General features: G+C 33.9%; 3 protein-coding genes, 1 long non-coding RNA gene and 1 pseudogene across 4 annotated transcripts; 3 read left to right on the top strand and 2 right to left on the bottom strand.

Annotated features, from left to right (window-relative positions):
* The first annotated feature begins 951 nt into the window (after positions 1–951).
* On the top strand, positions 952–11,417 carry LOC131174686 (protein trichome birefringence-like 19; annotated as a pseudogene).
* A 172-nt stretch (positions 11,418–11,589) lies between these two features.
* On the top strand, positions 11,590–13,194 carry LOC110671581 (protein trichome birefringence-like 19). Its single transcript, XM_058138461.1, has 3 exons — positions 11,590–11,659; positions 11,805–12,229; positions 12,308–13,194. The coding sequence occupies exons 1-3, from the start codon at positions 11,590–11,592 to the stop codon at positions 13,076–13,078; spliced, it is 1,266 nt and encodes a 421-aa protein (XP_057994444.1). The 3' UTR covers positions 13,079–13,194.
* A 1,581-nt stretch (positions 13,195–14,775) lies between these two features.
* LOC110671569 (uncharacterized) lies at positions 14,776–15,243 on the bottom strand. The gene is made up of 2 exons (XR_002498119.2): positions 15,108–15,243; positions 14,776–15,011 (listed from the first exon to the last, which is right to left on the bottom strand). It is a non-coding gene; the product is annotated as an uncharacterized LOC110671569 (long non-coding RNA).
* On the top strand, positions 15,077–16,840 carry LOC110671568 (protein trichome birefringence-like 19). The gene is made up of 2 exons (XM_021834057.2): positions 15,077–15,612; positions 15,728–16,840. The coding sequence occupies exons 1-2, from the start codon at positions 15,157–15,159 to the stop codon at positions 16,535–16,537; spliced, it is 1,266 nt and encodes a 421-aa protein (XP_021689749.1). The 5' UTR covers positions 15,077–15,156; the 3' UTR covers positions 16,538–16,840.
* Positions 16,841–17,862: 1,022 nt separating this feature from the next.
* On the bottom strand, positions 17,863–21,007 carry LOC110671562 (uncharacterized). Its single transcript, XM_021834051.2, has 6 exons — positions 20,624–21,007; positions 19,658–19,780; positions 19,292–19,477; positions 19,119–19,200; positions 18,486–18,550; positions 17,863–18,365 (listed from the first exon to the last, which is right to left on the bottom strand). The coding sequence occupies exons 1-6, from the start codon at positions 20,906–20,908 to the stop codon at positions 18,069–18,071; spliced, it is 1,038 nt and encodes a 345-aa protein (XP_021689743.1). The 5' UTR covers positions 20,909–21,007; the 3' UTR covers positions 17,863–18,068.
* Between the last annotated feature and the right edge of the window lie 605 nt (positions 21,008–21,612).

Here is a 21,612-nt window from a genome sequence, read left to right as displayed (position 1 = left end):
ATAAACTTCAGTAAAAGCAGGCCAGTGGATATACCTGGGTTCATGAATGGCCCTTTCCATATGTATAACTGGAGCTTTTGAAGTCTTTTTCTTTTTGGTTCATTTTTCTTGACAGCTCACCGTTCTTTTCTTGGGTGTTTCTTTTGATTTTCCAATTACCAGAGGAGCATCTTTTTGTGGAGGATGAGACGCAGGAACACTTGCGTTAGTGGAGTCTGAAGATGATAAATATGTGGGGATTTTTGCTTTGCCTTTTCCTTTTTCCCGCGCCATGACCAACTCAGAAGCAAATTAGGCCGTAAGGACAGTGAAAATTGGGTTCACAAATTTAATGATGTGAGCAGTTAATATATATAACTATTCGAATCACATCAATATATTTCTAGCACAACTTAGCACAATGTCATAAAAATAGAACAGACAGTAAGAGATACTCGGGTTCTTAAGAACCAATGGCAACCGATTCATGATTTTGTTATATACCACATTTTTTACGAAATGTTAATGCCCAAAAAAAAATCCAGCAGCACATTGCGAAATCAAAACAAACAAAACAAGCACAAACAAAATGTAAAACACGATTCCATTAAAGTTTCATATTTGATACCTGAGATTTGCAGAGACAGAGAGTGCGAATCGTTACCAAGCACGTTAAAAACCAAAAACTAATCCAACAAGAAATGGTTTCTTTCGGCAGATTTAGACAAATAACGGAAATGAAAAATTTTGGGGATTTTCTAACTTGAAACAATCGATTTAATCGATTCACAGCCAATGGGTTTCAGAAATATTTAAGAACGATGAAGGGAGACGATGGTTTGGAAGGATGCGAACGAAATGGGTTTGCAAAAAAAATGCATCCGTTTGGGTTTTGGGAGGCGATGCGACGGAAAAGAGAAGGAGTTTTGAAATTTAAAACTGAAAAGACATAAATGGAGACATTTGCAGAGAATGGGTACCGTGTATCAGTGGAGAAGCAGTGAGAAGATTGATGGTTCAGAAAAAAAAATTTTGAGTCCTGCGCTAATTAATGTGTTAAAAGTCTGTTTTGCCCTTAAAATGCATAGAGATACAATACTCTAAATAGAGGGGCATTTAAGTAATATGCTCTTTAAACATGTAGAATAGGCGCTCAAGAAAAAAAATAATTTAGAGTTTTAGTACAATCAAACCTGACTTCCAGTTTGCCAACGAAAAGTTAGGAGCAGTGGTAAAGCATTTAGCAATCACGAAAATTAGCAAACAGATTAGTATGCCACTGTGATCAAATTCTGCAGAATACTGTTCATATTTGATAAGACCCAGAATTTTTCAAATTGCACCAGAAATATCAGAATGCATTTTTAACACTACAAATCAACATTTATCACTTCATTTTCATATAGAAACATGAAAATGCATCAAAACTTAATCAAGAGCATCAATCATACCAAGTTCTCTTCTTATTTTGCAGAAAATTTCCTCATTAAGTGGCTTTGTAAAAATGTCAGCAAGCTGTTTTTCAGAAGGGACAAATTCAATTTGAATATCACCATTTTGAACATGATCCCTAATAAAATGATGTCTAATTTCAATATGCTTACTTCTAGAGTGTTGAACAGGATTTTTTGATAGGTTTATAGCACTAGTATTGTCACATCTTATGGGAATGTGATCAAATTTAATTTCAAAATCTTCAAGCTGTTGTTTCATCCACAAAATCTGTGCAACACAACTTCCAGCTGCAATATATTCAGTTTCCGCAGTAGAAAGTGCAACAGAGGTTTGCTTTTTACTGTGCCATGAAACTAATGCATGACCTAGAAATTGACAAGTTCCATAAGTGCTTTTTCTGTCCAGTCTACTAGCAGCAAAATCTGAATCACTATAACCAATAAGATCAAATGATTCACATTTTGGATACCATAAGCCAATGTTGTGAGTGCCAATGAGGTACTTAAAAATTCTCTTAACTGCTACAAGATGAGATTCTTTTGGACATGATTGAAATATTGCACATAAACATATACTAAAATGAATATCTGGTCTAGATGCTGTCAAGTAGAGTAAAGAACCGATCATACCTCTATAAAGTTTGTTATCTACCTCTTTACTTTTTCATCTTTCTCCAATTTAATTGTTGAGCTCATGGGAGTTCCGATACTTTTCATATCCTCCATTTTGAATTTCTTTAGCATATCCTTTATATACTTGGACTGATTTATAAAAATTCCATCTTTCATTTGCTTAATTTGCAATCCAAGGAAGAAAGTAAGTTCACCCATCATACTCATTTCAAATTCACTTTTCATCATATTTGAAAATTTTCTACAAAGAGAATGGTTAGTAGCACCAAAAATAATATCATCTACATAGATTTACACAATAAGCATATCTTTTCTTAGTTTCTTAATGAAAAGAGTAGTATCCACTTTTCCTCTTTTAAAATCATTTTGAAGCAGAAATTTACTAAGTATCTCATACCATGCTCTAGGAGCTTGCTTTAAACCATAGAGAGCTTTAGTAAGCTTATAAACATGATTTGGAAAGTGAGGATCTTCAAAACCAGGAAGTTGAGCTACATAAACTTCTTCATCAATATATCCATTTAAGAATGCACTTTTAACATCCATTTGATAAAGCATGAAATTCTTAAAACATGCAAATGCACACAACATTCTAATAGCTTCAATTCTAGCAACCGGAGCAAAGGTTTCATCAAAATCAATACCTTCCTCTTGGTTGTATCCTTGAGCTACTAGTCTAGCTTTATTTCTAACTACATGTCCTTTTTCATCCATCTTATTCCTAAATACCCATTTAGTTCCAATAACAGAATGCTTTTTAGGTTTAGGAACAAGTGTCCACACTTTATTTCTTTTAAATTGATTTAATTCCTCTTGCATAGCAAAAAGCCAATTTTCATCATTTTGAGCATCATCATATGTTTTGGGTTCAAATTGAGAAACAAAAGCAACATTACCAAAATATCTTCTAAGTTGAGCTCTTGTCATCATTCTTTGTGATGGACTATCAAGAATGTCATCTTTGGAATGATTTCTATGGTACCTCCATTCTTGTGGAATATCTTGATGTTGAGGTTCCTCAATTTGTAGTTTTTCCACATTTGGTTGGGAGTCTTCTTGAATTTCAACATTTGTGGAGTAAGGGAGTTCTTCTTCTTTGTCATTTTGATCATCCTCCACTAGTTCTTTTGATTCAAGCTCATTATTATTCGAATTCTTTGAATTTAGAATCTGCTCAATTTCATCATCACAAGAATCTTTCCTTTGCAAGGAAGTGTTAGCATCATCAAAAAGTATATGCATTGATTCTTCCATGGTCAATGTTTTTCTATTGAAAATCGTATATGCTTTGCTATTTGTTGAATAGCCTAGAAATATTCCTTCACAAGATTTAGCATCAAATTTCTTGAGATTACTGTCTTTGTTATTCAAAATGTAACATTTGCAACCAAAGACATGAAAATATGCAATATTGGGTTTTCTTCCTTTCCATAGTTCATAAGGAGTTTTCTTTAAAATAGCTCTAATGGAAACTCTGTTCAAAATGTAGCATCTCAGATTTACGACTTTCACTTGAAATATTTTGGCAAACTGTTTTCTTTCAGCATTGTTCTTACCATTTCTTACAAAGATCTGTTTTTCCTTTCAACAACTCCATTTTGTTGTGGAGTTCTAGGAGCTGAAAATGTATGATAAATACCATTTTGAGAGCAGAAATTTTCAAACAAATTATTTTCAAATTCTTTTCTATGATCACTCCTCAAAGATTTAATGCAATATCCTTTTCCATTTTGAGTTCTTTTGCAAAAAGCTTCAAATATATCAAAGGTTTCATCTTTATGAGCAAGAAAGAAAGTCCATGTGAATCTTGAAAAATCATCAACAATTACAAATGTATATGCCTTGCCTCCTAGACTTCTAGGTGTGATTGGGCCAAAAAGATCAAGATGTAGTAATTTCAATGGTCTAGACGTAGTTACAACATTTTTGGATTTAAAAGATGATTTTGTATGCTTACCAAGTGCACAAGCTTTGCATTGAAATTCTTTTTCAAATCTTAACTTTGGGAGTCCTCTAACAAGGTTTCTTCTAGAGAGTTTAGCAAGTGTACTCATGATAGCATGTCCTAATTTTCTATGCTATAACCATGCACTATCATCTAAAGTCATAAAGCATGTTTCACAATTTTCTTCAAGACTTGTTAAATCAAGTAGGTAAATATTATCTATTCTAGCACCAGCAAACATAACATTGTTTCCATGAATCTCACAATGCGTAGAAGTAAAAATAACTTTAAAACCATTATCACAAAGTTGACTAACACTTAAAAGATTATACTTTAATCCTTGAACTAATGCAACATTCTCAATGCAAGGATTTTTACCAATAGTTCCACATCCAATAATTTTAGCTTTACTTTTATCACCAAATTTGACATAACCTTCTTCTTTCAAAGTAAGAGAGGAAAACTTGCCTTTATTTCCTGTCATGTGCCTAGAGCAGCCACTATCAATGTACCAATGTTCTGTTTCCAGCATACTCCTTAGGCAGACCTGAAATCAGTTAACTGTTCTTAGGTACCCAAGCAATTTTGGGTCCTTGTGTGTTAGTAATATTAGGTAAAGTTCCTTTAGGCACCCATACTTTCTTTGCCTTAAGGTTCCTTTCCTAATAGGATAAGCATTAATCATATGACCTTTATGATTACAATAAAAGCATGTAATACTTGGTTGAGAAAAGGAAGTAGCTTTAACAAAAAATTGTTTGTATTTTCCATACTTCACAAATCCATCATAACCAATTCCAGATTTTTCATTTGTGGATCTTTGATTCCCAAGAAGTATATCAAGTGTTTCTTTTCCTTTTGTAAATTTAGTTAAATCTCTTGTCAAAGACTCAACTTTTGCTTCAAGAATTCTGTTTTTCTCAAGAAGTTGTTCACACACTTCTTTTGATCTTTGAAGCTCATCATTAACTTCCTTAAATAATTTCATTTGTGATTTGTAAAATTCATTTTCCTTTGAAGCCATACTCAAGGATAGATTTTCTGATTTTAAAGCACAATTTTCATGAACCAAAATTTTGCATTTCTTTTTAAAAGTTCTATATTTATCATATGTCTTTATAAATGCAAGTTCTAATTCATCAACATTAAAAAGTTCAAGATTTACCTCATTTTCACTATCTTCGATGTGTGAGCTTTCACCTTTTTCTTCAATTGCCATCATACAAGTGTTTGCAGCTTCTTTGTCACTTGTTTCATCATTTGATGAAGAGTCACCATCACTCCATGTTGCCGCCATTGCCTTTTTACTTTTATCCTTTCTAAACTTATTTTTCTTCTTCAATGTAGGACACTTTGGCTTAATGTGGCCTGGTTTGTTACACTCATAACAAACTATTTCACTTGAATGATTTGGAGTCTTTGGAGCATATTTCTTTGTGAATTTCTTGTATTTGCTTCCACCTTTTCTAAATGCTCTTTTGAATCTTTTGACTATCATAGCTATATCTTCATCATCATCACTTGAAGCACTTGAATCATCACTTGAACTAGCTTTAAAAGCAACACTTTTCTTTTTCTCATCTACCTTTTCGGATATGAATGCTATACCTTTCTTTTTCTTTTGATCACCTTCTTTCTCATCTTTCTTATAGATCATCTCATGTGCAATGAGAGAACCAATTAGCTCATCATAGGTGTATTTTCTGAAATCCTTGGTGTCTTGAATAACAGTAGTCTTTGCTTCCCATGACTTTGGAAGAGACCTCAGAATTTTCTTTACAAGTTCTTGTTCCTAGAATCTCTTTCCAAGAGCTTTAAGTAGATTGACAAGATCTGTAAATCTGGTACTCATTTCAGCAATAGTTTCACCAGGTTTCATCTCAAACAACTCATAATCACGGATGAGGAGGTTTGCCTTTGACTCTTTCACAATATCAGTTCCTTCATATGTGACTTCTAGTTTGTCCCATATTTCTTTTACAGTTTGACATCCTGAAACACAATTATACTCATTAATATCAAGAGCACAATGAAGAATGTTAATAGCCTTGGCATTTGTAGAAATTTTCTTCCAATCATTATCATCAAATTCAACTTCAGCTTTAGGAATTTGTACAGTTCCTTCACTGGTTTTATAAGGAATATAAGGACCATCTTTAATTATTCTCCAAGCATCAATGTCAACAGATTGTATAAAGTTTGTCATTCTAGTTTTCCTAAAAGAGTAATTTGTGCCATTAAAAAGTGGTGGTCTAGTGGTGGAATAACCTTCAGCTAAGGGGGCAGGTATACCAGCAGAGTTTCTAGATGAACTAGCCATGTGTATGGATCACTCTAAGGGGTTTAATCCTCAAGCAAGAGAGACAAGCTCTGATACCAAATTGATGTCCCAAAATATGTCCAAGAGGGGAGTGAATTGGACTTTAAAAACAATTTTCGATTATTGCTCAAAACCTTTGAAAATTGCAGCTAGGTTCAACTCAATTGACTAATGTGAAATATGAACAATACAACTCTATTGACAAGTTGATTCAAAGTTAGGTTATATGCAATCAGTATACTGATCTAACAAATTATATCAACATTCAACAGAGATATCGATGTCTGATAAGTTTTTAACACAAAGAACCAGTGAGCAAAGATACGGATATACTAACCGGCGAGATCAAACAATAAGCAGATTAAATCAGATATCAGCAGATTTAGCAGTAAAAGCAGATTTAGCAGTAAACTGATTTTCTCATATTGCAGCAAGATTACCAGCAAATGGCCTCAACTTTCATATCAGCAAAATCATATCAATCATAAAGTTAAATTGCATAAATGTAAAGAGTAAGGGTTGAGAAAATGAACACTGAAATTTTTATAGTGGTTCGGCTTCAACTAGCCTACATCCACTCTCTCAAAGATCCCACTTTGAGTCTTCACTTCACTATTCTTCTCTTTTAAAGGCAAGAGACAAAAAGCCTTTTACAAATCTTCTCACCAAAGCTTTTACAAGTAGCTTTACACTTCTACCAAGTGTTATCCCAAACACTTTTTACAATCAAGTTTTAATAGGTGCTTGAATGACCTCTCATAAATGATAATAATGTGTTTAAAACTCACTCTCACTCAATACAACAGAATCTATAAAGAAGAGATGAGTAAATAAGCCAATGATGAGCAATAAAAATACTTTGAGCACTTTGAATGAAAGCTTTTATGATTTTAAACAGTGGAGAGTCTTTCATTAAGTGCAAAATGGCCAAAGGTAGGTGTATTTATAGCTTTGGAATGTTTTTGACCGTTTGGAAACTCATTTGAATGATACAGTTACGAATTTCAAGAAAATAGCCGTTATTTTATCGTTTTCTGCGATGTTGTGCAGAGTTGAGACAGTTAGCATACTTGAGAAAATAGCAAACCAGTTAGCATACTAAATAAGTAGCAAACCAGTTAGCATACCAGGAAATTTTTTCTGCATAACTTTCAAAACTATAAAACTTTATACCAAATCATAGTCAAACACTTTTTAGGCCAATAATGATATTTAAAAGAAAAATCTTTTGGGGGATTGAAAATAAGCATCATTGACTTTTACTCCACAATTCTTTTCAAAGTAATCCTAAAAATAAAATTAACTTCTATGCTATATGTACCTTCAATTCTGATTTTCAATGCAGTCTTGGAAGGTAACATTTTCTTCCTTTATCTCTTTTGATTCGTCCTGTGTTATCCTTAGAATGTCATCCTTTCTTTAGAAGCACGAATCCATCATGAAATACTTGTGTCTTTTTCTTTGAGATGCACAACACTTAAAACAATGTTAGTTTAATTCTAGTTGAGTTTTGGTATCATCAAAATCTATGCTCCTTTGAGCTTGTGGGGTCAACAAGGATGATCATGTCCTAGTAGCCACGAAATGCGATATATTCTCCGGAGAGTGGGTTTCAAATCCTGAAGCCCCATACTACACAAACACAACATGTTGGGCAGTACATGAGCATCAAAATTGCATGTAATATGGCCGACACGACACAGAGTTCATGAAATGGAGATGGAAACTGAGTGTGAGCTACCTGTTTTCGACCATGCTGAGTTCCTGGAAATTGTTAGAGGCAAATCTATGGCTTTTGTTGGAGACTCTGTGGGTAGAAACCAAATGCAGTCCCTGATATGCCTTCTTTCCAGGGTAAGTGTTATTAATTACCATCTGTATGTTCATTTTTTTTATATGCTGAAATTCTTTATGCTGAAATTCTTTATGCTTTGGTGGGTTTGACGAAGTCTATATGCGCATGGAAATTTCATCACCAGAATTAGTAAGAATTATTTTGTATTGATTTCTCGTTGTTTTAATGATCTATAAGTTAAGTTGACAAGAAATGGCCTGACAATATATTTAATCAAATACTGTAAACGTTAACATTTGATCAAATAAATGTTCTTCATCCTAGCGTTAAAGCTGAAAATTAAGCTGGTGATATACTGTGTCTTTTAGCCTTTATTTTCAACCAGTATTCGCATAACTCTCTCTTTATTTGAGCCTTTTTTTTTTCCCCTGTAACTGAAAATTTTATTTTTGGCTTCAAAGGCCATCAAAAATACAAAATCAACATAAAAATTCTTGTAACTTATGGATGTGTGTTAAAAAGTCCAACTCTTATCAATCTATATGCAGAATTAATGTTTTTACAGTGCCAAAAATTTTGATTTGAATGAATTAGGTTAATTAGTTGACCTAAGTCATTATGTAATTCAAAGATTAGGTAAATGAAAGATGTTATATAACATGTTGGCATGACATCGAATCTTCACAATCATGCATGTTATTGTTCTAAAAACCTAATTAATTAATTAATGTACTGGTTTGGATGAACCGTTAAGAGTAAGCTTTTGCTTTTAAGCTCCTATATAATTATTGGTTTATGATGTTTGGTAAATACTGTAGGAATAAATTTTTTAAATCAATGATTAGCAGTTCAAAGTTGTAATATACTGAATGTTGTTGGGATTTCTAGTTTTGGTTCCCTATATACAAATATGTGAGACCCACCTATTTAATAGGTGGGTCTAATCATATATCTTGTGTCTTAGGTTAGCACTGGTCTAAACAAGAAAAATCTTAATTAAAAACTAATAACATTTGATCATTAATTATAGTAGGAGAAAATAGACCTTTAATATCTAACTAATATTTATTTTACAATATAATTAAGTGTTTACCTCATGAAAGATTTATTGATAAATTTTATATTTTTTGAAAATACTAAAATATATATATATATATATATAGGAATTACTGGGCATAACTTATGGTTGTGGGTCTAATGAAATATAATTATGACAATTAATATAAACTTAATTTTCCTACTAATATATTTGAAAACTCTATATGTGGCTTTTGAAGAAGATGCCACCCAAATCTCTCTTGACTATGAAATTGACTGGAAACTAAAATACCACGAAACTCAAACTGGTTTTAATTTAATATAGTAGTTGTATATGATTAGTCCTACTAATATTCTCATATATACATAACATTTAAGTTTGGCAAGGTAATGACAAGCTTTTGTCTAATTGGTTTAAGTATTTTTTTTGTTTAGACTCAGTTTATCATAAGGATATATGGTGAAATCTACCTTTTAAATATATAAATATCACAAATTTATTTATTAAGTTTATAATAAACTGATCTGAGTAAAAATTTCCCTTTCGTCTGATTTAATTAAAAATTTCCCTTTCGTTCCTATTAATGCCCTAATTAAGTACTTGATGAAACTCTAATTTCAGGTGGAATATCCCATAGATGTTTCATATACACCAGATGAGCAATTCAAACGTTGGAGGTACCCATCTTACAATTTTACCATGGCCACATTTTGGTCACCCTATTTGGTGAAAGAAGAAGAAGCAGATGCCAATGGACCAACCCACACTGGCCTTTTCAATCTCTACCTTGATCAATTCAATGAGGAATGGACAACCCAGATCGAAGAATTCAATTATTTGATCATAAATGCTGGCCATTGGTTCTTTCGTCCGTGCGTTTACTATGAAAATCACCAAATTGTTGGCTGCCGCTATTGCCTCCGAGACAATGTGACAGATTTGCCGATGTCTTATGGGTACAGAAAGGCTTTTAGAACTGCCTTTAGAGCCGTTAATAGCTCAGAGAATTTTAAGGGCATAACCTTCCTCAGGACATTTGCACCTTCACACTATGAAAACGGGGAGTGGGACCAAGGGGGCGATTGCTTGAGAACAAGACCTTTTCGGACCAATGAGACCAAATTAGAGGGTATAAACCTGGAGCTCTATGTTACACAATTGGAGGAATTTAAGATTACTGAAATGGAAGGGAAGAAAAGGGGCTTGAAGTTTAGATTGCTTGACACTACGCAGGCCATGTTGTTGAGACCAGATGGTCACCCCACTAGATATGGGCATTGGCCACATGAAAATGTCACATTGCATAATGATTGTGTCCACTGGTGCTTGCCTGGACCAATTGACACATGGAGAGATTTCTTGCTGGAGATTTTGAAGATGGAAGGTGGTGGTCATGATGAGAGCTCATATGAGGAGAAGCTTCATTCAAGTGACTGGAAAAGCTTAGATAAATTCAATTCTTTGTTTTTTGTCTTTTTTTTTTTAATTTTTTTATTAATTATTTAGTGATTTTTTATTATTGTATTTGTGCGGGTTATGGTTGATGCTATGAAATCAAATGGATGCGAAAAATATATATATTATGAGATATAAAAAAAAGAAAAAAAAATTCGTTGTGAATAACATAATTAGTAATGTCACCGTTGCTAATATATTATTAATCCGTCACTAATAATTAGTGACAGATTTTATTGACAGAGTAAATTCGTTGTTGAAACTCAAAATTTGAATTAACTGTAAATTAGCGATGAATCAATTAATCCATTGCTAAAAGTCTATTTTCTTTAGTGGGAAGTCTTAGTCCAACGAAGAAATATTGAACTTCTTTCATAATTTTTTTTTAGTGGAACTTCTTTTATGATTATTTAGTAAATAATGGTAGATAACATCATTGTTTTCTGTATGATAAATAAACAAAATCAAAAGATAAAAAAAATAATAAAATTGATAAATTAATTAATAAGTGATTAAGAAACTTAGAAATTTTAAGACTCATCAAGTGGGAGAGGTAAATGAGCGGATTGAGATAAGAGTACATAAAGAATGAGATAGACTTACTTAGACTTGAACCGATCATTGTTAAAATATTAGGAGTAATCAATTAGTTTGCTAACCCTCTACTCTTATAAATCTTTGATTTTTTTTCTTTTAATGTGGGACTCTTGACAGTAACAAAACGAAAACTCCTTGTTTTCTTTGCACTAAAGTCACACCAGGGACGGGTTCCTGAACCTCTTCTTTTCCTCCTTTGATGTTCCTCAGATTCTTTCATTCATCACTCTAGCAAGATTTAATAAGCATAATAACAATGCTTAGTACTGCCATGATTTTTGTCCCTCTCCTCCTCTCTCTCTCTCTCTCTCTCTCTCTCTCTCTCTGTCTCTCTCTCACTTTACCAAACTGATAAGTTCACACTTAAAAACAATGAACCCTAAAATAATTTCAACACATTTTGTTCATGTGACAGTTTTTAGACTGATTGGATGTAGTGTAGGTAAGGATTTTCCTGGCCCATTTTACTCACTCTTACGAAGAACTTCATCCTTATCATCCAGTTGTTTATATATTACCTATATTGGTGTGTCTATTATGCAAATTGTCCCATTTTTAATTTCTCTAGTTATGCTCATTTCATTGAGCTTCACATTGGCATCAACCTACCATAATCAAACTTCTCCTACTAGGCCTTATCCTTTTTCTTGTTACTATTATTCCACTCTACATCTTCAACTCCTCTTCACCCTGGCCATCTTTTAGAACTCTTAAGACCATAAATTTTGGGAAGACTACATGTACTATTTTCCAAGGAAGATGGATTTGGTACCCCAACAGGTCTTACTATACTAATGCAACATGTCAGGAAATCTTTGATCAACATAGCTGCATCAAGTTTGGCAGACCTGACACTGATTTTTTGAAATGGAGATGGAAACCTGACCAATGTGAGCTCCCTTTATTTGATGCAAACCAGTTCTTGGAGCTTGTAAGAGGGAAGTCAATGGCATTTGTTGGGGACTCTCTGGCAAGAAACCAAATGCAGTCATTGCTCTGCCTCTTAGCCACTGTAAGTGCATGGCTTGTCAGATTGCAAGAATCAATCAGTACTGAATCATTTTCCTTATTGTCTTTCTCTCTCTTACAGCAGGTGGTCTATCCTTTAGATGTTTCTTATACATCAGATTCAAGATTGAAAAGATGGTTCTATGTTAACTACAACTTCACACTAGCATCCTTTTGGTCACCTCATTTGGTTAAAGCCATTGACACAGACCCTAATGGCCCAACCTACAATCGCCTCATGAATCTTTACTTAGATGAGGCAAATGATGTGTGGGCAGCTCAAATTGAAGCCTTTGACTATGTCATCATCTCAGCTGGAAGATGGTTCTATGGACCACAGGTATTCTTTGAAAATGGCAAGGTTGTGGGTTGCCATTTGTGCCTCAAAAACAATATCAAGAACCTTACTATGTTATATGGATACAGAAGGGATTTCAGGACTGCTTTCAAGATCCTTACGGGACTTGAAAATTTTAATGGGGTGACATTTTTGAGGACATTGTCACCTGCACATTTTGAGAATGGGGAATGGAACAGAGGAGGGAATTGTATCAGGACAAGGCCAGTTTCAAGAGGAGAAATGAAATTGGAAGGGGATGATTTGGAGCTCTACTTGACTCAAGTTGAGGAGTTAAGGAGAGCAGAAAGGGAAGGGAAGAAGAGAGGTTTGAAGTTTAGATTGCTAGACATAAATGAAGCAATGGTTGTGAGGCCAGATGGACACCCTAACCATTATGGGCATTGGCCACATGAGAATGTGACTATTTCTGATTGTGTGCATTGGTGCTTGCCAGGTCCTATTGATACTTGGAATGATTTCTTGCTTCAGATGTTGAAGATGGAAAGGTATTGAGAAGCCATTTGATTTCAAAGATACTGCTAGCCCAATCTTTGTTGCAAAATTTTTCTTTCTAATAAAATCATAGCATTAATTTTTTGGATGTACAGTAAATTGAGTTAATTTCTGTCATTTGGATGATTAAAAAAAAAGAGCTTCTGATAATAAGTGCTTAAATGCCATCATTAGCAAAGATAGTCTTTGAATGGAACAGGGTGCTGCATGGGATGCTCTCTTCAAATTCAAATTTTCAGGCCTTCCCAAATGCAGACAAGTTCATTAACAATTCAATAATACACTGCATTGGTTCTCAAAGAGACACTTCAATATTAACATTTGAAACTTAAATTAAATTAAATTAATGCATTTCAATTTCAAATTCTATTAGAATCGAGTTAAAATTATTAAGAGAAATGAAAATGTTACTTTCATTCTTCCTAACAAGCTCTCACTCTTCCATGGGCATGGAGGTTTAGAAATTGTCTAATAATAATTTACATTTATAAACAAATGTAGCCTGGTAAGATGATAGGATATGATAGCATTAGAGCACACGTAGATGCAATAATATAAGGTCACCCACCATTCACAAAGCAATCAAATACCTCTATTTTATCGCCTTTTTCTACTAAAATTATGGTGTTCCCAAGTGCGTTAGAGAATCATTTTGCTTTGCATATGAAATATTTAGGCCCTGATCGTTTTCTATAGAAAAAGGTTAAGATGACTTTGGAATTGCAAGAGCATATACAGGTAAGAGCTTTGGGTTTCTGCTGGAAACCTTTTTTCCCCCTGTAATGCACTTTTTAGTCAAATGCAAGAGTCTAAAGTAGTCATTGCCTGTTCAGTTTGATCTATTGACTACATTTCTAACATTTTGATGTACAAAAATTTTAGTAAATTGGGTGGGGTTGCCTAAATTGAAAAATCCAGCTACCATCAAAGAATTTACACTCAATTTCCAAGTATTTAATTAAACTCAATTCGGTAAAGTTGGGTAAGAAAATGCTCCCAAAAGCTCAATCAAAATTTAGTCTTGCCGTACTACCCTCCCCAGCCTCAAGAACCACAGATTAAGTTCCTCAAAACTTTCCATCTCAAACAAAGTTACTGAGCTTGAAAGCTGAACCACTGATCATATATAGCTCAATGAATCATCAAAGACGAAAATAAAATAGAAAGTTGATTGTAACATGTCATAATACTGGGATAGTTACAGAGTATAATTTATGTCAGAAACCCTAATGGAGGCGATAAGGACGATCAGCACCCCCATCTCCATGTATTGTCAAGGCAAAAGAAGAGTGACCTTCTTTTCTTGAAAAAGAAAATTGGAAAAGAAGAGGGCAAATGACCATATTCACACATGTGGAAAATTTGGGATCATCAATTGCTTTCCTCCTAAGCCACGCCATTGTTACTTAGCACTAACTCATCTACTTACATCTCAAGATACCTTTGAGTCTAACCACCATGAACTGTCTCAAGGAATTCATGAACTTCATGATTGTTGGAGACTATTTGCTACAAGAAAAGTGTCTCAGTACTTCTCTGTTTAATCATACTATTTAACAAGTTATTTAACGAGTTGTACACACCATTAAGTGCACGTCGAGCAACAAACAATTTAAGACTTCTTCTAAGTGCCTTGGGAATTTCTAAAGGGAGAACAATTGTGAGAGTTTAAAATCTTGACTTTTTGCACTGTGAGATAAAGCATTCGATCGACTACTATTGAAAAACTAAATAGGCAATAATACAAGTATTATTCTACCAAAAACTCTAATCTACAAAGGCATGATACTAGCAAATTAAGTTAATATGAAACAAAAGCAATTAGAACTTCTGCTTTAGAACTTTGCAAAGACATCATGATGCCTTGCCAAACAATAAAGGCGACTACTATTGGAGGATTTAGCTGGCGCACGCAAAACTCACCTATTAAGAGCTGCCAAATCAACCAAAAAGAGCTGTTTGAAATTAATTATTATGAACATAGCATCCATTTCCAAATTACACAATTAAATCACATCACTGCTCATACCTGTATAAAATGACACAAACTACCAAATTTACTTCAATTACTCCCCACCATGAAGTTTCATGCCACTGAGCTTTCTAGTGGAAACAGCTCACAGAAAAGGCTGTTCCTGATAGCCTTCACTTTAATTTTCCTCACCATAATCCCTCTGTATCTGTTGAAGAATTCGCGCTCACCTTTACCATCTCATAGTGTCAATATCAGTGATTTGAGAAGCAGAGAAAGAGTGAAGGAATGTGATATTTTTACTGGAAAATGGGTGCCTTATCTCAGAGGACCTTACTATACTAATGCAACCTGCAATTTGATAATAGATCAGCAAAACTGCATGAAATTTGGGAGGCCTGATACAGAGTTCATGAAATGGAGATGGAGACCAGAGGAATGTGAGCTTCCTTTCTTTAACACAGTGCAGTTCTTGGGTCTTGTTAGAGGGAAATCGATGGCCTTTGTTGGGGATTCAGTGGGAAGGAACCAAATGCAATCACTGTTGTGTCTCCTAGCCAGTGTAAGTTCTCAAATGCTCATTTCCATTCAATTACTAAGCATGCTCCAGCATAATGATTCTAAACTGAAACCCAAAAGAGAATGTGTTCTCATTTCTACTCTGCAACGTCTTTTAGGTGGTCCACCCAGTGGATGTTTCTCACAAATATACATCAGATACAACATATTTCAGGTACTGGTTCTATAGTGATTACAGGTTTACCTTAGCCACTTTATGGTCTCCCTTCCTGGTTAAATCCTGCGATGCAGACCCCAGTGGTCATTCTCTCAACAGCCTGATGAACCTTTACTTAGACCAGGCTGATAAGGCATGGGCAAGTCAGATTGAAAATTTTGATTATGTGGTCATCTCTGCCGGACAATGGTTCTTTCGTCCTCTGATATACTACTTGAATGGCCAGATTGTTAGCTGTCACAACTGCAATAAAGAAAACATTACTGCTGTTACTAAGTACTATGGATACAGGATGGCCTTTCGAACTGCCTTTAGGACCCTTCTGAGGCTAAAAGGATTCAAGGGTATAACATTTTTAAGGACATTTTCCCCATCCCACTTTGAGAATGGGGCTTGGAATGCAGGAGGGAGTTGTCCAAGGACGAAACCCTATACAAGTGAAGAAATGAAGCTAGAAGATTATAACTTGGAATTCTACTTAACACAGGTTGAGGAACTTAAGAAAGCAGAGAAAGAAGGGAGGAAGAGAGGTTTGAAATTTGTGCTGCTAGCTACTACTGAAGCAATGCTGCTTAGACCAGATGGACATCCAAATCATTATGGACACTCGCTGCATTGGAATGTGACCGTAGCCGACTGTGTTCATTGGTGCTTGCCAGGCCCCATTGACACTTGGAATGAGTTTCTGCTTTATGTAATAAAGAGGGAAGCTCAGAGATCCTTTCGTGGTGAGCTGCAGAAAATTGTTTGATGTTTATGGATACATTTTTTACATATATGTTAATGATTATTCTTTATAATGCAATGATTTGTTATTTTGACGTAAATTAAAAGCTGAAATTTGAAATCTCATTGGTTTTTCAATAGTTCTGCGACGGTACAAATGATCTCAATGCATGTAGCAGATAAACCTGTTTTGATGGGATTTTCTTATCAAGTAATAATAAAGAATTAAAGATTGCAGTTCAAGAAAATCACTTGGCTCTTAACAATACTGGCTGCAATAAGGTGGTATCACATGGCAGTTTTGCACACCATATCAAGTTTACATTTATCCGTACATTCTGTTTGATAGGAGGTTTTATAAGGTAATGAGAGGTTTTTTTAAGGTTTATATATATATATATATATATATATATATATATATATATATATATATATATATATATATATATATATATTTGAAAGAGCTCATGATTTTATAAGGAATGAGTATGATTTTCAAAGGTTTTTAAAAATTAAAAAAAAAAAAAACTCGATTTTTCAACTCACTAAACAATAAGTTGATAAAATTTTCCTCATCAAAATCTCAAACAACTTTAAAAATCCTTCATTCTGCTCAAACAATAAAAATTTATTAAGTTTTTAAAATCATGAAAAATCTTGCTTTTATTCTACCTCTTCCTGAGCATAGTACTAGGGATTTCAAGTTACTAAATGTCACTACATTTGGGTGAAAATTGCTGCTCACAGATACTAATAAATGTTTTTAATGACTATTATAAGTATCATCTTCCTCAACTTCACATCCAAAAAGAATGTAACCTCTTCACTTATTTACCACTTCATAATTCCTAGGTAGGCCTGTAATTATTTAGGGACAAGTGAAAACATTCTACAGTCTGTCTTCATTAAAGTTCTTGACTCTATGCTTTATAGCCTACAAAGACAACCATCCTGTTGTCTTTAAATCGACGGTTGCTGCCATAGAGATTCTTGCAGCAGCAGAGGCAAAGAGTGCCAGCCGGGGATTCAGGAGCTGAATTTGGTGCCTATGATTAAGGTTTTATTTTCTGATGTCGTCTTTTTAAGAGAGCCCGTGGAATGTCCACGAAAAAAATTCATCCTTGACTTGGAAGGGATTTATGACAGTAAACACATTGAAGAAGATTACAAACTTGAAAGGTTACGGTGAGGGAAATTCGCATGCTAATCTATCATGGTGGATTCATGATAGAGGTGATGAGGGTTAAGAGGATGATCAAGACCACAAAAGATGCAAAAGACCACAAAAGATGCAAGGGAAGTGGTAAATCAAGATGTTTCAGTTAGCAGAATCATAATATATACGAGACATGATAAATAGAACATTCAATATACATAAGAGAATATTAGTACAACCACTAGTCTAAAACAACATAGCAATTATACTTTTCTGAGTATAAAAATATCAAAATAAGTTCTATACAGTAGAGATAATACATCATGTTCAACAAGCAATAAAAATATTAATTAAAAAAAAAGATCTTTCGAAGACAAGAAAGAGTATATCTGGATGCTAGTCAAAATGAAATCTTGATGAAGACTAAGATGTGCAACATTAAAATATACAGCACAAAAGCCGACCTCATTAGCATAAGCCTCTGCTGTTGCTCTGTTTGACCACCAGTTGAATAAGGAAGCTTGTCAGAAATATAATCCGAAGAAGCAAATCCTCTGCCTGAGTTGCTTCTCCCAAACCGATTTCTAGCAGTATTGGCCTCTGCATTGCTGCTTTCAAGCTGCCTCCACAAGCCATTTAATCTTTCTAGCTCCATCTCTTTCAAATGGATTTCACTGACCAGGCCTTCTGCTTGTGCCTACAAACAAGAAGGCTATATTTGTAAAAGATGGCGTTTCACTTCATAAGACATCGACCACACATAATAATACATTAGCTGAAAGAAAATTATAAAGCCATAAGAAATTGTAAAATTCACCTGCTTTGCTGCTAGTTGCTCAATTAAGCTATGAAGCTGTTTATCCAATATCTTCTCTCTCTGCGCTGCAAAACAGAAATCACTTGTAATTCAAATTCCCTGGTATGAGTTGACACTTCCAATATGTCAAATATTTTCCATTAATCATTAATTTTTCTCATTATACATTTAAATAATGAATTTACATGAAACTGCAAGAAGAGAAACTGAGGAAACAACAACTCTATGACCAAGTCATAAGATTGCCACGTACGATCAAATCATGAACTCAAAGTGTAAGCCAGCTTGCAGCCTAGGAATAGATTCTTTCTGGATTGTGATCTATTCCCAAAAAGGATTTTTTGCAAAAGAAACATCTAGATAGATGACTAAAATGTTTTCTGTATAAGGAAACCCTTTTCCTTTGCTGGTGAAGGGAAAAGCTAAGCCTTAATGTCCTAAAATCAAATCAAGCTTTTCCTTTCATAATTTTGTTACCTTCTCATAAAGGGGGGAAAGATGTAAACCGGAATCCTAATCTCAGCCCCTCTATGCATGCGTGTTGTGCATTCAAGTGATTGTGTATGCAAACACATCCACATAAAATTCTAAAAGGTTCATGCAAAATGGTTACAAAACATATGATATAAATACCTGGCATAGGCTGCTTCAGAGCACTATCTTGAACTTGTGCCCATTTTTTCTCTAAATCTTGAACAATTTCTTCCATTGAACTCTGAGAGGATCAGGCAGATTTTCAGTGCCCAATAATGGCAAACCTAATGGGGATAAAATTTGCAAGACATAGAGAAAAAGGTATAACGTACCAGTTCTTTTTTCTTGTTCTCCAACTTCTCCAATAAAGTGGAATTTGTAGCTAGTGTATCTGGTTCAGTTTCAACTTCTGTTTCATATACAACTGATTCACCAGGCCTTCCAGACTGACTGGTGTTCAGCGCAGTTTCTGCATTTTCCAGTTCCTGTCTCAAATTCTTTTCATTCTCATCCATTTCCTGAAATTAATAATTTGATGCAGATAAATTCAAATGATTAAAAGTCAGCTTGTAAATTTGATGAGATTTCATCACTATAAGATTCAGTCAAAGAGAATCCTTTCAATAGAAAAAAGCTACACGTTATGTGAAAGTCATTAGCAGTGAAATATAGGCATGCCCCAGAAGTTCAGCACCAACCTGTAACTTCCTCCGAAGTAAATCTGCTTCCTGAATTTTCTCCTGTATTTTATTCTCACAATTTGATATAGCCTTTTCATATGCAACATTTTCTTCCAGCAAAGTTACCTCTCTCAATTGGGCCTGGTCATAACAATGAGTGGAAACTGTTAATAGATGAAGAGGGAACAATCAACTATTGAAAGAGGGATTAGATCAGCCTTCAAAACTCATCCATATAGATAAACACGTCACCCCAACATATGTTAAAACTTTAGAACAAAACCAATCCAAGTAACCCATGGTTATCATGACTCATGGTCACACTATAACTCATGGTTATCATAACTCATGGTCACACTATCATGAGCAGAAACAAAAAAAATTCTGTGTTTAAAGAATTTCAATGGATGGAGTAAATTGATGAAGACTTATTTTCCATGAAACTAAATGTATTACATATGCATGTTCAGTAACTAAAGTACTAAGTAGTAAAAGTTACACAGAAAATATAACTCCAAGCACAATTTAGATATTCTGCTCAAGGGATATGAAGCAACATTTAGGGGTGACATGAAATCATAGCACCAAATTCAAAGATAGCACAGAAAAAAAAATAAAAAAAAAAAAGCTGAAATTTGAATATATGTGTACCATAAAGATAGATTTATAATTAAAAAAAAAAAAAAGAAACGCTATCTAGAAAAATCAGAAGCCAAAAAAGGAGAACAGCAAAATGTATATCAAAGAAAAAAAAAAAACTGTAATGTTATCATAACGATTCCCAACTAAAACAAAAATTATTTAAAAGCCAGATCATAGACCCAAATTTATTCCAAGAATTCCGCACCATATAAAATTCATGATAAAAAGCATAAACAAAAAGAACAAACTGCACTATATTCCAACATAAGGATCAAATAGAACAAACAAAAAGAAAGACCCAGGTACAAATCGAGCACAATTAGCATAAAATTGATGAATTACGTGTTCCTTAGTGGCAGAGTGAGCGTTCAACTGCAGAGCAAGAGCAGCATTGGAAGCTAGAGAGTGAGCGTGGAGGTGAGGAAGGCGTTGGGAGATGTCGGGTGGAGGCAGTCTGAGCCGTAGATCCTGGATCGTGCGGCTCAATGAGGTTGCCTTTCGATCTAATTCTCGCACATAGTTTTGCTGCTCTTCGGTGAAGGTTATCGGGATGGCGTCTGCTTCATTGGTCTGGCCACCGCCGTGACCTCCAACAACATCCGCTGCCCAGGCCAGTAATCCCGCCATCGCTCTCGAAATCTGTACACCTACTGCCTGAAACTCTGAAAAATCAGCGAATGTTAACCAGGGTTAACCTGAAACGGCACCGGTTCAGACCGTGTTGACCATATGATTATAATCGAAAAACTGATTTAACTTTATTTTTTACTATATCCTAAAAAAAAAAATTAATTTTTTATTTTAATCTTTTAGTTTAAATGATTTAATTTAGTTTTTATTTTCTTAGGATTTAGTTTAGTTATTTATTTTCGAAAATTTTAGTTGCGCGATTCCGTTCGGCTATTAAAATTAAAATAAACAAAAAAAATTAAAATAAATAATTACTTAAGAGGCAGGGGCAGAACTTAAAAAAAAACTATTATTTGCCCTCTCATATTTTATTTTTATCTCAATCTTTATAATTTTATATAAATTTTTTTTATTTTTCATTTTGATGTTAAATTTTTAATATTTTTTATTTTATTTTAATTATTATATTTTATTAAAATATCAATTAGTTTCTTTTTAATTTTAATTAACTAAGAAATTAATTTTTAATTTTGCCTCTGTTAAGGTGTATTTGATATTTAACGAAATTTTATAATTTATTTTTTAAAATTCTTCTAAGTTGATTTTTTTATAAAATAATTAATTATAAAAATTTTATTAGCTTGAAAAAAGTAAAGTTCTTTACTTAAAAAATATATATAATATTTTTTTTCAAAAATCAA

The sequence above is a fragment of the Hevea brasiliensis genome, chromosome 16, assembly GCF_030052815.1.
Source record: "Hevea brasiliensis isolate MT/VB/25A 57/8 chromosome 16, ASM3005281v1, whole genome shotgun sequence".
In the NCBI taxonomy this organism is placed as follows: domain Eukaryota; kingdom Viridiplantae; phylum Streptophyta; class Magnoliopsida; order Malpighiales; family Euphorbiaceae; genus Hevea; species Hevea brasiliensis.
Note: the sequence above shows the minus strand (reverse complement) of the source record. Positions and strands in the feature narration are given on the sequence as shown.

What these genes read in the sequence shown, in the direction of transcription:
- LOC110671581 (XM_058138461.1), top strand. Translation starts at nt 11,590, where the DNA reads ATGAACCCTAAAATAATTTCAACACATTTTGTTCATGTGACAGTTTTT. An exon ending in ACTGATTGGATGTAGTGTAG is followed by an intron (nt 11,660 to 11,804) that starts GTAAGGATTTTC and finishes CATTTCATTGAG; the next exon opens with CTTCACATTGGCATCAACCT. An exon ending in TGCTCTGCCTCTTAGCCACT is followed by an intron (nt 12,230 to 12,307) that starts GTAAGTGCATGG and finishes TCTCTCTTACAG; the next exon opens with CAGGTGGTCTATCCTTTAGA.
- LOC110671568 (XM_021834057.2), top strand. Translation starts at nt 15,157, where the DNA reads ATGAAGTTTCATGCCACTGAGCTTTCTAGTGGAAACAGCTCACAGAAA. An exon ending in TGTTGTGTCTCCTAGCCAGT is followed by an intron (nt 15,613 to 15,727) that starts GTAAGTTCTCAA and finishes AACGTCTTTTAG; the next exon opens with GTGGTCCACCCAGTGGATGT.
- LOC110671562 (XM_021834051.2), bottom strand. Translation starts at nt 20,908, where the DNA reads ATGGCGGGATTACTGGCCTGGGCAGCGGATGTTGTTGGAGGTCACGGC. An exon ending in ACTCTGCCACTAAGGAACAC is followed by an intron (nt 19,781 to 20,623) that starts GTAATTCATCAA and finishes TGTTATGACCAG; the next exon opens with GCCCAATTGAGAGAGGTAAC. An exon ending in AGCAACTAGCAGCAAAGCAG is followed by an intron (nt 18,366 to 18,485) that starts GTGAATTTTACA and finishes TCTTGTTTGTAG; the next exon opens with GCACAAGCAGAAGGCCTGGT.